Source organism: Benincasa hispida, chromosome 11, assembly GCF_009727055.1.
Source record: "Benincasa hispida cultivar B227 chromosome 11, ASM972705v1, whole genome shotgun sequence".
NCBI classification, from domain to species: domain Eukaryota; kingdom Viridiplantae; phylum Streptophyta; class Magnoliopsida; order Cucurbitales; family Cucurbitaceae; genus Benincasa; species Benincasa hispida.
In genome coordinates, this window is record NC_052359.1 from 18534080 (window position 1) to 18548315 (window position 14236).

Genomic DNA, 14236 nt, shown 5'->3' on the forward strand with positions numbered 1-14236 from the left:
TCTTCTTTTGTGTATTTGGATTTATTTTAATAAAGGTAATATATTATCGACCATTTTCCTTAAAAAAAAAATTTCATATGATGAAATCTAGAAAAAGTGAAAATACGAATTTCTAGAGTTCTTGAGGTGATGTGTCATATCTTTGGGAGTCAAGATTTGATCGCAAGAAAAGACGAATTTAATTAATGTTTTTTTTAAAAAAAAATCATTTGTTAAAAAAATTACCTATGATGGATTTGAGAAAGTGTAATTTCTTCTCAATTTCTTGAGGTGAGGAATTTTTACTCAATTATAATATAGTCTAACTTATGAAATTTTTTTCAGTTATTTTATGGGATCGCAACTCAAAATATTAGAGAAACCAGGTGTAAAATTAGATATTATTTTGAAAATATCTTATTATTCCCGGAATGAATTTCATTAAAGAACATTTTCAATTCAACATTTAAAATTTGGCAACCATTTTCTAAACGAGCATTGTGGGGTGCTAACACCTTTCTCTTACACAAATGACTCATGAACCCAACTTTAGTTTTCCGTAGACCATTTTAGTTGATTTTTATTTAAAACATTATTTACTTTTTTCAGTGTCCAATTACAGCATAAAAAGAACTTTTGGCGACATGTTTTGGCGACTCCCTTTATTTTCTTTTCAAATAAACCCCTTTTCGAGGACGTCAATTACTCCGTATCATCGAGGGCACGTAGTGACATAATTAATAAATATCATAAATAGGTGTCATTGAAAAATTGTTATAAAAGAACAAAGGTCCAAATGTTAGTGATTTTTCCTGCCAAAAAGGGCTTTTTTTTTTTTTTTTTTTTTTTTTTCATTTATGACATTTTTTTTCCTCCTCTCAATTTCGCTATATCCTTATCATGGAAACCATTTTTGTTGTAGTGATTTTACAATGATATTAGAAGCAATTTGTTACTTAAATGAAAATGCTATAAAACTATTACATACCATTCTAAAATGGTACAAATGTTCAATAGGAACAAAATATGTATAAAAAAAACAATGTTATTAAAAAGTCACCTACTGTACCAACATTTGCTATCGTTGCAAGACTAAAAATGGTATGATATATTTCTATAACATTTTTTTATTGCTATTAGAAAACAATTCTACCATGCTAACACAATGAAAAGTTACCATTATTAAAATTATGCAATCGAATATGGATTTTTTTTCTATAGCTTTTCTTGCAGAATTGAAAAAAATTATTAAAAGTCAAGTATTTTGAATAAGATCAACTATGATAGCAGCCTAAAAATGCTATAGTATGTATTTTCTAGCATTGTATCACAACCAAATTTTTATCATTTTTATTGCATAAAAAAGATGCTATGAAAAGTCCAAAACTTGCAATAATATAATCAGCATTTCGAAAATACTATTAAACCTCTACGACAACATATACGATATTCCTTGTTGGGACATTAGAGAGTTGTTATTTAATATATTGGCTGATATAAATGTGATAGTCACATCTACAACCCCATTCTGTCCAAGCTGTAGAAAAATGGCAACTTCCTTCTAAGTAGGAGATATAAAGCCACATTCAACACAAGCAGCAACTGTATCCTTTATTATATCATCTATTCCATGCTCAAACCTAAACCCCAAATCTTTCAACTTCTTGTTAGAAACCTCAGAAGGCATCCAATTTTTCTTGTAATGAACACATCTGCACAACAAATAACAAAACCATGTCAGCTCCCTATATCCCTACATCCAATTCCGCTGTTCGAAGCGAACATTACCCTTGCAAGTTCACACTATAGTGTAGCAATAGTCGTTCAACCAACTCCGACAATGCACAGCTTCCAACACAGCATAGGTATCGACCTTTGGCGTTCTCATGCTCCATTAGGAAGATGTGAGCTCTGCATATATCGTTGGTGTGTACAACAGCAACCGATCCTATTCTTTCGTGCACATTTGATAGTATCATAAGGAGGCGGGGATCGCCTATACAAGTGATTATAGTTCCATCACTTCATTTTGTTATCTTTATTTGCTTTAATATTGTCAAATCACTACTAACTTAAAATACCTTAGGGTGACTTTTGTACGAGGCCGAATAAATAGTTATTAATATTAAATGGAGAGAAAATGATGTTAGAGAATTGAAGCATGAGATCTTCTTTGATATCATGTATTTTGAATACTTTCTGCAGTTGAATAAAAAAATGTAGAAAGTTTTTACCTGTTATCGGCGCAGTGAAAACTTGAATGCTCGATGGGATATAAGAGGTGAGGAATGGACCAGAAACAGTGCTTGTAATTATTGAGACAATGTCAATGCCATTTTCAGATGCAAATTTAAATGCTGCATCCTCACTTAGACGCTTTAAAAGTGAATAAATCTGTGACAACCAAAGAGAGATAGAGTCAGAATAGAGTTTCATAAATTAGGCAGGAAACTAAGACAATGCAACAAATTAGTTATATGAAACATTATTTACCCAACCACTTGGTTTGTTCTTCCATATTTGATCTACAAAAGTTTGACATGATTCATCAACAAAACCCCTTCGTTCTCCATCCGCGTCTTTACCAGTGAGAGTACTAATCGTCGACGTGAGCACAACTCGCTTTACAGATCCAGATTTCAAGCAAGATTTTAGAAGGCTAATGATCCCCTTAATTTCTGGGTCGATCACATTTTTTTGAACATATTCCTCTTCAAAAGTTTTTAGAGAGAAAAGACAAAAAAAATTAAAAAGAGATGCTCCAATCCATTATACCTAATCATCTTCTTATATATATATATATATGAAGTGAAAAACCACAAATTTAAAAGAGCTTACCAGTGTTGTCTTGTTGATCAACATCGAAAGTCATTGAAGCAGCAACATGAAATACACCATCACACCCCTTTACAGCTTCATCAAAGCTTCCTTCTTCTCGCAGATCGGCTTTGAACCATCGTAAACGGTCAGTGCCCCTCCACGAAGATAATAACTTTATAGACTTTGCTGCAGCATTTGATGAGAAAAGTTTAGTCTAAGAAATTTAGAAACTGTTCGGAATGACTTTACAAGTGTTAAACACGCTATTTTGATCACTTAGAAGATCATTCCCGACATATTCTCGTGGATTCACAATAAATGGAATATATTGTAAGTGCATTATAATGAATTAGAGGCATAGAATTGGGATTGTGGCTAAGTAATTGCTATTGAAATTTGTATAATTCTTTTATCCTATTCTTCAACTCATTGAACATGGAACTTATAATAGTAATTACTAAAGGTCGTTCCTTTTTGTTCTTCATTTTTTGAGAAACAAAGTTATTTGATAACCTATTCCATCTCTATAAAATTGGGACTGAGTTTTAGAAGCTACAAAGACTAGTTTCTTTCAATTTTTTTTTTATTCATATTTGATAGTATGAGGTTCCATCTCAATATCAATAGACAATAAGAGGAGTAGCTTATCTATCTTATGAAGAGTAGAGATCACTTGCTGGTGCCTCTTTTGGGTTCATCGGATCAATTTCTTGTTTATTTGACTGAATACCTGTTTGGGCTTTGATACCATATATGATAATATGGGGTTCCATCTCAAAATTAAATGAGAATGAGAGGAATAGCTTATCTATCTTAGAAAGAGTGTGAGATCTCTTAGTTTTTCCAATGTGGGATTCTCAACATGATAGTGCCTCTTTAAAGTTTACTTTTATGAGCTTTGATACCATCTTAAATCATCGATTGACCCAAAAACTTAAGTTAATGGGTTAAGGCAAATACTTCATCTCACTTGTGGATTTGATATCATCTTAAATCACCAATTGATCCAAAAACTTAAACTAGTAGATAAAGGTAAACATAATTGTATATCATCTAATAGTTTGCTAATTTACTTTATACGTCGTTCCTATTTTTAACAAAAATATTTTGCTTTGTTTGTTGGCCCTTATGCAAAATTTAAAACAGCAATACAATTAATTATATTATTTAAATATTGTCCAAATTTGATATGCAATGTTATATCTTACACGAGTCTTCACCTTAAATAGAATGGACTCATATCCAACCCAATTATATTACTTATAAATGTTATAGTTTAAAATATTAAAGTGGAGCTACATACCTATATAGTAAACAAAATTTATATGTTGCAAAATTCTAGTTGGTTCCAAATGTATTAAACATTAAAATGCAAAATATGAAATTAAAATTTTAGAATTAAAATAAATAATACATAAATATACTGTATAGATATTTCTATCATATGTTGATATAGTCTTGTTTTATTTAGGGTGAGTGAGTTAGGTTGTATGACTATTAAGGGCCGTTTGGATTGAGGTTTTTTCAATATCGGATGCCTGAGAATTATATGTCTGAGAATAAAATTACTGGGAATCAAGGATGACTATGTTTGGTTGTGTTTGGGAAAACAATGTCTGGGAATAGTATGTATGGGAATTAAAGATAATTATGTTTGGTTGTGTAGGAAATGTTATCTACTTTTCCTAGTAATACATGTGTTTTGGGTTGCATGGGAATATTATTAGATCACCAAGTAAATGTTATTTTTGTTTAAATTGTATGATCACTTTCAAAATTTTGTGCAATTATAAAGCATATAACTAATAAAAAAAATTTCCTTAATTGATTTTAAATAATTAATTTGTGCAGTTTTATTTTTATTATGCAATTATTAAAAACAACCTTAAGTCGCTGCACTATATTTTATTCCAAAAATCAAATATAACAGTATAAATATTAAACATAGACAAAATAAGCATTTATATGGTGGTAAGAAGGGGAAGAAGAAGTGAAAATGGTGGTAGGAAGGGGAAGAAGAAGTGAAAACTCACACTTATGTGGCTAAAAGATGCGAAATGTCTTTTCCAAGATAAATAAACAAAGCCCACAAACCAAACATGGGCTTTGTAAGCCCACTCCCATTCCCACCCTCTTTTCCCTTTAACCAAACAGCCCATTAAGAGAATTTTGTCTACTTATGAATTTGCATTTGGTTAGGTTGTGAATTATGATAAGTCTGTGTTATGATAAGCAGGAATACAGGTATGTTGAGTATTAAACTCAAATTGTCAAGTTTTTAGGTGGTTTTTAGCAGGCATTTGAAAGGTTAAACGTTATCTAAATTAAATATGTGACCTATGGACTTTGATGCTCTGGGTGTGTACTTTTTGATGGTTCAAGTCTCAAGTCGTTTAGTGTTTTCTATAAAAAGTTATGGCAGTTTGAGTAACGAAGGGTCAAGAATTACTACAACTTTTGATATTTTGTCTTAATTATTGTAATCTATTTCATTTGCTTTTATTAGTGATTTATTGAAGAATTTAGGGAGACATTTTGTGAGACTATATATTCTCTCTTCAATAAAAAGCTCCACCACTCAATAGAAGATTGAGTATTAGTGTCCATACTTTATTCTTTCTCTCTTCAATAAAAAGCTCCACCACTCAAATCTTTTTTTGTTTTTTTTTTTCAATTTGGTATCAGAGCTATGTCGAACCATGGGAGCACAATGTTGGGACAGAAGCCTTTACCACGACTCATCCAAGATAAACTATGACAACTGAAACATTCAAATGCGTTCCTTGCTCGGTGCTCAAAACACATGGGAAGTAGTCCAAGAAGGTCTTGAAGATGAGGCTTCAATTACAAATCCGACAACAAATCAATTGAGGGCGATAAAAGAGATGTGCATGAAAGACAAAACCGCTCTCTATTTCATGTTCTAAGCTGTGGATGAGTTAGGTTTTGAGAAAATTCCAGGTGCAAAGATATCGAAGGAAGCGTGGGACACATTGGAGAAGGTTTTTCAAGGGTGCTGATCGAGTCAAATAAGTGCAGCTCCAAACTCTTCAAGGTGAATTGGAAACCATGAAAATGTAGGAGTCAGAAGGAGTATCTGACTACATCACCTGGGTTTAAACGATGGTGAATCAACTTAAATGCAATGGAGAAACTCTTGAAGATGCTAGGGTTGTGGAGAAAATTCTTCGATCATTAACAAATGATTTTGAGAATGTGGTATGTGCTATCGAGGAGTCAAAGAATTTGGAAGAAATGAATATTGATGATCTTGCAGGTTCCCTTGAAGCACATGAACAAAGAAATAAGAAAAAGAAACAAGAGGTCTTGGAGAAGGCCTTACAAACAAAGATGACCATCAAGGAAGACAATGCAATGTATGTGCAACACAACCGAGGAAGAGGATGTGGTCATGGTGGTCACAGTTCTGGTCGCGACAGAGTTCGTGGTCGTGGAAACAACAATGAAAAGAAAGATGAAACGAGCCAACTAAATTGGAATGGACGAGGCGGTCACTCAAATCATGTCGAGTGTTGCAATTGTAGAAAATATGGACACTACGCAAAAGATTGCTATGCCGAGAAGAAGATGGAAGAAAACACAAACTTAGTCGCAGAAGATGAGACCAAAGATGACGGTGTTCTCATGATGGCCCATAAAGGCATCACTCCAGAAAGTGACATGGTGTGGTATCTTGACACCGGTGCAAGCAACCATATGTGTGGACATAAACATCTTTTTGTTGATATGCAAGAGATAGAAGATGGACATGTGTCTTTTGGAGATGCATCAAAGGTTCAAGTCAAAGGTCGAGGAAAAATATGTTTTTCTAAAAGGAATGGAAAAGAAGGAACTATGGAGGATGTCTACTATGTACATGACTTAAAGAGTAATATTCTAAGTATGGGGCAGTTATTGGAGAAAGGATGTTCGGTCTTCATGAAAGATCGAATGTTGCACTTGAAGGACAAAAATGATCAGGTGCTCGCACACATTGAGATGGGGAAGAATTGGATGTTCAAACTCAACCTGAAGAACATACAAAAGAGATGTTTACAAGTCAACATGGAGGACAAAGCATTCTTATGGCACTTACGGTTTAGACACTTATACTACGGTAGACTAAAAGAGTTAGCAAAGAAGGAGATGGTCCATGGGCTACCAAATGGATTATACCAAGAAGTTTTATAAAGGTTGTGTACTTGGCAAATAAGTAAGGACAACTTTCCAAAAGAAAGCAAAATATTCTTCAAAGAGACCTCTTGAGTTGATACACACAGACATATATGGCCCAATCACTCCGAAATCTTTCAGTGAGAAAAGGTATTTTATTACCTTTATTGATGACTGTACAAGAAAGACACGAGTTTATTTTTTTTGAAGGAAAATTCAGAAGCATTTGAAGTATTCAAAAAGTTCAAGGTGATGGTAGAGAAGACAATAAATCTTTACATCAAGGCTTTACGGTCAGATAGAGGTGGAGAATACATATCAACTACTTTCACAAATTATTTTGAGGAACAAGGTATCAAAAGATTTTTTACTGCACCATATTCACCTTAGCAAAATGGCATTGCAGAAAGGAAAAATCGAACGATCCTTGATATGGTTCGATCAATGTTGAAGAGTAAAGACGTGCCAAAGGAATTCTGAGCGGAAGCAGTACAATGCACTGTGTATGCGCAAAACCGATGTCCACATACAAAATTGGTGAATCAAACACTGCAAGAGGCTTGGAGTGGTCATAAACCAACCGTCTCACACCTTAGAGTATTTGGTAGTGTGGCCTATGCGAAGTACCAGACTAAAGAACCAAACTCAATGATAAGAGTAAGGAATATGTGTTTATTAGGTATGACGAGAAGACGAAGGCTTATAAATTATTTGATCCAATTAAAATGAAGGTGATTGTAAGTAGCGACATTCAAGTGAATGAAGAAAGCGTGTGGGACTGGAAGAATCAAAAGAAGGCATTACAAGGAGAGTCATTGAGAATTGCACCAATAAATACTCCAATGACTTCTCAAATATCTGATGAAGTTGAAGGGTCGAGTCAACCTAGGATGCGGAGTCTACAAGATCTATACGACTCAACCGATGAAGTACACCTAGTTTGCTTATTAGCAGACTCGAAGAACATTGCTTTTGAAGAAGCCATAAGAGACAAAAAGTGGAAAGCCGCAATGGATGAAGAGATAAAAGCAATTGAAAGAAACAAACTTGGGATTTGGTGGAATTGCCTGATGGATTAGACCCATTGGTGTAAAATGGGTATACAAGAAGAAGATGAATACCCAAGGTGAGATTGAAAGGTACAAAGCGTGTCTAGTTGCAAAAGGTTATAGATAAAAAGTAGGAATCAATGATGACGAAGATTTTACTCCAGTTGCAAGAATGGAGATAATTCGACTTCTTTTATCTCTAGCTGCACAATTTAAGTGGGTTATCTATGAAATGGATGTAAAATTAGTATTTTTAAATGGAGTTCTTGAAGAAGAAGTCTATGTGGAGCAACCCCCTGGATATATGAAATCTGGAAAGGAAAAGAAAATATTGAAACTAAAGAAGGCGCTCTATGGGTTAAAGCAAGCACCTCGAGCATGGAACACTTGAATTGATACTTACTTCAAAAAGAACAAGTTCATACAATGTTCATATGAGTATGCATTATATGTAAAAAAAAAAAAAAAAAAGAAGGTAATCTGCTTATCGTTACCCTTTATGTTGATGATGGAAGGTTATTGCTTCCAACCATTTCTATTCGATTATCGTGGAGTCTAATGGTCTGACTACAATAAAATTAGTGAAGGGAGAAGAGATAAATTTGTTTGGCATCAGGATCCTTGTGGGAAAAAACACTAGAACTTAGTATAGGTGTCAATGTGGGGCTATATCAGCATATAGATCGGTCACGACATCAAGTGGCTAACCGTTTTGTATCATGGGCAATTAGTGAGGTTTGTACTCACGGGTGGTGGGATAATTTTCTCGCTTGGATTTGTCGGTTTTCTGAGGCGGATTGTTGTTCTTCTAGTTCTTCCTAGTTTTGTTCTAGTGATACTTAAAAAAAATTCAATATAATATACAAATTTACATTTTGAAAAGGTTAAAATTTAGAAAACAAAATGTACATTAGATTATTAAGAAATAAATAAATGGAAAAAAAAAGCAAACAATTTGATCGGGTTTGTACCTAAGGAGGAGAATGAGTACACGGGCCATCCCACGCGTGCCAATAAAACAAAACACCAACTTTGATTTTATATATGGAATGTTACTATATAAAAAAATAATAAAAAATAAAAAAATAAAACAGAAACATTTAGAAACATGTTTAACAACATAAAGCAAAAATAATTACCAAATAAATTTGTTTAAGAAGAAAAATAGTAACAAAAAAACTAAAAATCAAATACGATAACATTATCAAACGATTCTAATCACAATCTAACTTAAAATTTAAATTGGTGAAGTTAAATTGATCTTTTGTGAGATAAAAGAATATATATATTTTTTAATTGAGACAAAGGAGTTTGACCACAAGATTAATAGTATGAATACTGTACCAATTGAATTATGTTCTTATTGACATTAATGTATAATATGTTAATGAAAAAAGAATCAACTTTATTTATAGATCAAAAGTCGACTTAATCATATCATTTCGTTAGAAGGTTGCAATTTACTACCATTTTTTTAATGGCTATGGAGAAAGTTCTATTAAATTCAAGGGAAAAAAAAAGGTGCGTAGACCTTTTAACGAGGGGTTACCACTATCTCTCTTAAAGTTGGGGCATAGGTGGAAAGAAATTGTACCTTGATTCATAGATGATTTATGGTTTTCTTAGAAAAGAATATATAATGTTGGAAAAGAATTTTAGACAATCTATCTCCATTCTTTAATCGATAATACATCACTAAATAATTTAATAAATATTTAGGCATTGGCTGAGCTGTACTTATCTTCGTACAACTCACCTAGTTATTCAATAAAAATTTTCCTAAATTTACCACAAAAAGGACTGGAATATAAGTATAATCTAAGCTCAACTGATCATTACCTAAATTATTTTGGATAATATTTGTAGGGATGAAAATCGAACTTCAACATCTAAAAAATAAGATGTGTCAATTACCATTAAAATAAGTTTATTAGATCATCATAAAATTTTAATTATTCACTCATAAGATTTATTATTATTATTATTTTTATCTTTACTATATGAAGAGCAAAGTAAGGTACAATAAATCATTATTTTTCTACTTGTGTCCTTTACATAATTTTAAATTTTCATACTTGCACTTAACCTCATGACGGATTATACTTTATTTGTTCGATTTTTTTTAATTAAAAATAAAATAATTGATGTTACGAAATTAGAATAATTAATATAATAAATTACAACTGTTTTTAAAATTTTAATAATCATTTTATTAGATAATAAGTTCAAAATCCAGATAATAAGTCTAAGATTTCGATCCGATTTCGATCCTATAAAATTCACGAATCTTAATTTTGTGTTTAATATAATTTCAAAATTTTAGTTCCATGTTTAATAAAATAATATTTTTTTTAAAAAAAAAATGTATAAAATACATACTTAATTAGACTTCAAAATTAAAGATAGCTATTGATACAACCTCTTTAAATTTCGAGAATTAAATACAATAAATTTTTTAAAGTTTACAACTTATCAATGCAAAAATTTAGTTTAATAACATATTTGGTAATCTATTTTTATACCTAACCTATAATTTAATTTAAAATAAAAAACTAAAAAAATTAAAGAAATAATAAAAATGACATATTAAAAAGCTGCATATTGCGAAGGGACTTAATAACATTTTCCGAATCTTGTCTTCTTTTTCATGTTTTCTTGTTTTCTATTTTCTATTTTTGTGTTTTTCAAGAACTAAAAACGAGAATATACGTTTGGTAACTATTTTTTTTTTCTTTGAGAAAAAAATATATTGGATAAAAATTTCTTATTTTGGGTGTTTATTATATTTCTTTTCTTACTTTTCTCTGTTTTAATAGTTTAAATATAATAATTATATAATATTAAAAGTAACACAGTATATTATTTTTATTTTTCATTTTCACTTTTTAATATGTATATTTATATGTGCTTCATTATTTTACAACTATTACATTGCTAAATTAATGTAATTGAGTCGGATTTAAATAGACATTATTTAAGTTGAATGAATCTAGTGAAAAATCAAAATTGGGTAACATTTCAAAGAAAAAAAATACTTGTATTATTGTTGTTAAATTTTCACTGAGACTTTATTTGTTATAGATAATGTAAACTTTTAATAATTATTTTCATGGATTTTAATGCAAAAATATTCCTACTGAAACATATAAATTTAAAGTTTAAAATAATAAATAAATATACGTGTTGAAAACTTCAAAATAATAAAATATTGCAAATTTAAAAAATCATATGGCAAAATTTAGAATCCAAATTGAAAATAATATATGAATGGTATCATTTCAAAATTCAAAGTTAAAATAATATATAAATCTAGGTATTGGAAAATGTAAAATTCCACAGTAAAATAATATATAAAATAAATTAAAAAGTTTTTTTAAAAAATAAAGTTGTTAAGAATACAAACAAGAAGTTGAAACCCAAAATAATGAATAGACAAATCCAAACAAAAGAAGTCATCTCTTTAATACCACCCATTTACACAAATTTATATTATTATATCATTTAACAGTATGTATTGTAGGAACGCCTTAAATTTGTTTATTGAAGCTTCAAACAACCAAATATGGAGTTGATCCAAATTCGAGGATGTAGCTAACACATCGTTAATGAACTACGTACATCTGTGTGTTGATTCTTTTTACGATTTTATATTCTTTAATTAACAATTTCGTAACTTGTATAAACATAAGAATCGACTTTCAAACTTTGAAAATAAAAAATGAGATAGTTCATAAAACAAGTCTGTTTCCTAAAAAAACGAGGCGTATAAACTCGAGCACACACAGCAAAACAAAGAAGGGAATAGAGATAAGAGAAAACCAGAAAGAGAATGAAGAAAAGAAAAGAAAAGAAGAAACAATTGGAAAGAAATTAAAGAAGAGAAAGTTAATTAAAGGGAGAAATGAGAAAATTGGAGAAGAGTTACAAACCAGGATCTCGAAAAGTGGCATGAACTTTGTAGCCATTTTGAAGAAGAAGGTTAACCAACGAAGAGCCAATGAAGCCAGTGCCACCAGTTACGCAGTATGTTTTTCCTAAATTTAACCCTTCTTCTTCTTCCATCTCTCTCTCTCTCTGCTAAAACTACTGCTTTTTTTTTTTTTTTAACCTAAATCAAAAGCCCCCTTTTATTTTCCCTTTAATTTATTCTGATATGCAGATTATTTTGTCAAACAAAACAAAACAAGCTACGCATCCTTTGCTTTATACGTGTACAAGAGGCAAACGGCCTAGATGGGGAAAACGTTTTTTCTTTTTTCTCTTTTGGAAAGGGCTACGGAACAGCTTTTTAAAAAATAATTTGGTAACCATTTGAATTTTTCGTTTTTGCTTTTGAAAATTAAACATATTTCACCCACACTTTTTACTATCATTTGAATCTTTCGTTGGGTTATTTTCAAATATAAGAAAATAAACCAAAAAATCACTATCTATCTACAATAGATCATGGTAGACTGTAATAGACTATTATTGTGTCTATCATGACACATATTAACACGGATAGTAGCTTATCGCGGTCTATTATAGATAAACTGTGATTTTTTATAATTTGTAAATATTTTCAAACGTTTTGTAATTTAAAATATTTTCCCTCTTTTTTCTTTAGTACGATGGTTAAATTCTTAAGCCAAATTTCAAAAAGACTTTTTGAAAGCTATTTTTTTAAGTCCTCAAAATTTGACTTGATTTTTTAAATTATAGGTAAAATATAGATAATAAAGAAATGAATTTGGAGGTGTAAGTAGTATCCATATGCTTAATTTTTCAAAAACAAAAACCAAAACCAAAATGGTTACCAAACGGGGTCTGTAAGTTTCAATTTTTATCTTGAAACTTATTCTTGGTCTAAACTTTTCAAGTCTATCTCAACAATTTAGAGTTGGTTTGATAGGCAATTTTAAAATAACAAATTTGATGAAAAAATTGTATTTCATAATTTCAAATATGTGCATGTTTGGTAGTTGATTAAAAAATTAAATTTCAATTCTAACGGTTTTCAATGTGTGTTTAATAATATATTTTTAAATAATAAAAAATAATTATAGTTACTAAGTATTGGTTGGATATACAGTATTACTAATTAATTTATGAACTTGTTCCATGTTAAAATTTTTGTATTATTATTATTTTGTTATACCATATATTTATAATATATTATATAATACATATTTGAGTTTGACAAGAATAATCGAGTTTTATTATGTTTTTATATCTTTTTAAATATAATTCTGCATTTTAAATTTTCAATTTTAAAATCAGGATGCACTAAAAATATAAAAATGTCGTTTCTAAAATTTGTCAGTTTAGAATACAAAATCTGGAAACAGTTATCGAAAATAAAATCCAGACTATCTATCAAAAATAGATTCAGTGAACTTAGTAAATCAAAAAAACATAAAACAAAATTTAAATTATCTACCAAACATGTTGTTGGTCAATTAAGTGTACAATTTCTATCATATATTTGATTTTTAATAATTCAATAAAATGAAGAAAAAAGACCTTTAAAAGTTTTCCTTGTAATCTTACTAAGTTTATTAATATCAAAATTTTCACTAATTTAAGTTTTATTAAATGCACAAATTAGCCATTAAATAATTTGGTCAAAGCTCACAAATTGTGACACATGCATCACTTTGATTTGAGTGTTATTTTTGTTTGAAATCTTATCAATCTTATACCATACTTCTTTTACAAACAAGATAAAGAGTAAATTAGAAGGTACACTTAGATATCTCAATTAGGTTTATAATATTTCATTTCAAAAAAAAAAAAAGTACATGGAGAGAACTAGAAAAAAGTTCTCTAATTTAAAGCAACTGTGGAAAATATAGTAATTACAAAAAAAAAAAAAAAAAGAGTTGATTTTGAACATTAGTTTGCAGCAGTAAGAAGAGAAGAGCTTCCATCAAATTGATGAACATTGATGTATGCAATTACTAATTCATGAGAACTTCATTTTCGATTCTATGATTCTCTTTGATGGAAGTCATATTTTTTCAGAATATATCTTAAATATTTTACCTAATTCTTCTTTTGATGATCAATTTAATCTCTAATAAAAAATGATATATCTTGGTTATATTTCATCTCTTCAATAAGCTTCATAATGCGCATGACGTTCCCATTGTTTTGATAAAGAGAAGAACCTATGATTAGCTTTTCAGAAAATATCCAAACGATCAATTTCAATGAAATCTTTCAATTTCTTATTT

General features: G+C 30.1%; 1 protein-coding gene across 2 annotated transcripts; it reads right to left on the minus strand.

The window, feature by feature from the left end:
- Positions 1-1355: 1355 nt before the first annotated feature.
- Positions 1356-12183, minus strand: LOC120091558 (putative anthocyanidin reductase). Of its 2 annotated transcripts, none has more exons than XM_039049650.1 (6): positions 11951-12183; positions 2818-2985; positions 2473-2690; positions 2214-2373; positions 1768-1927; positions 1356-1691 (listed from the first exon to the last, which is right to left on the minus strand). In XM_039049650.1, the coding sequence occupies exons 1-6, from the start codon at positions 12081-12083 to the stop codon at positions 1541-1543; spliced, it is 990 nt and encodes a 329-aa protein (XP_038905578.1). In that variant the 5' UTR covers positions 12084-12183; the 3' UTR covers positions 1356-1540. The 2 variants fall into 2 exon arrangements, with proteins under 2 accessions (XP_038905578.1, XP_038905577.1); XM_039049649.1 differs by having other exon boundaries at positions 1768-1975.
- Positions 12184-14236: the final 2053 nt, after the last annotated feature.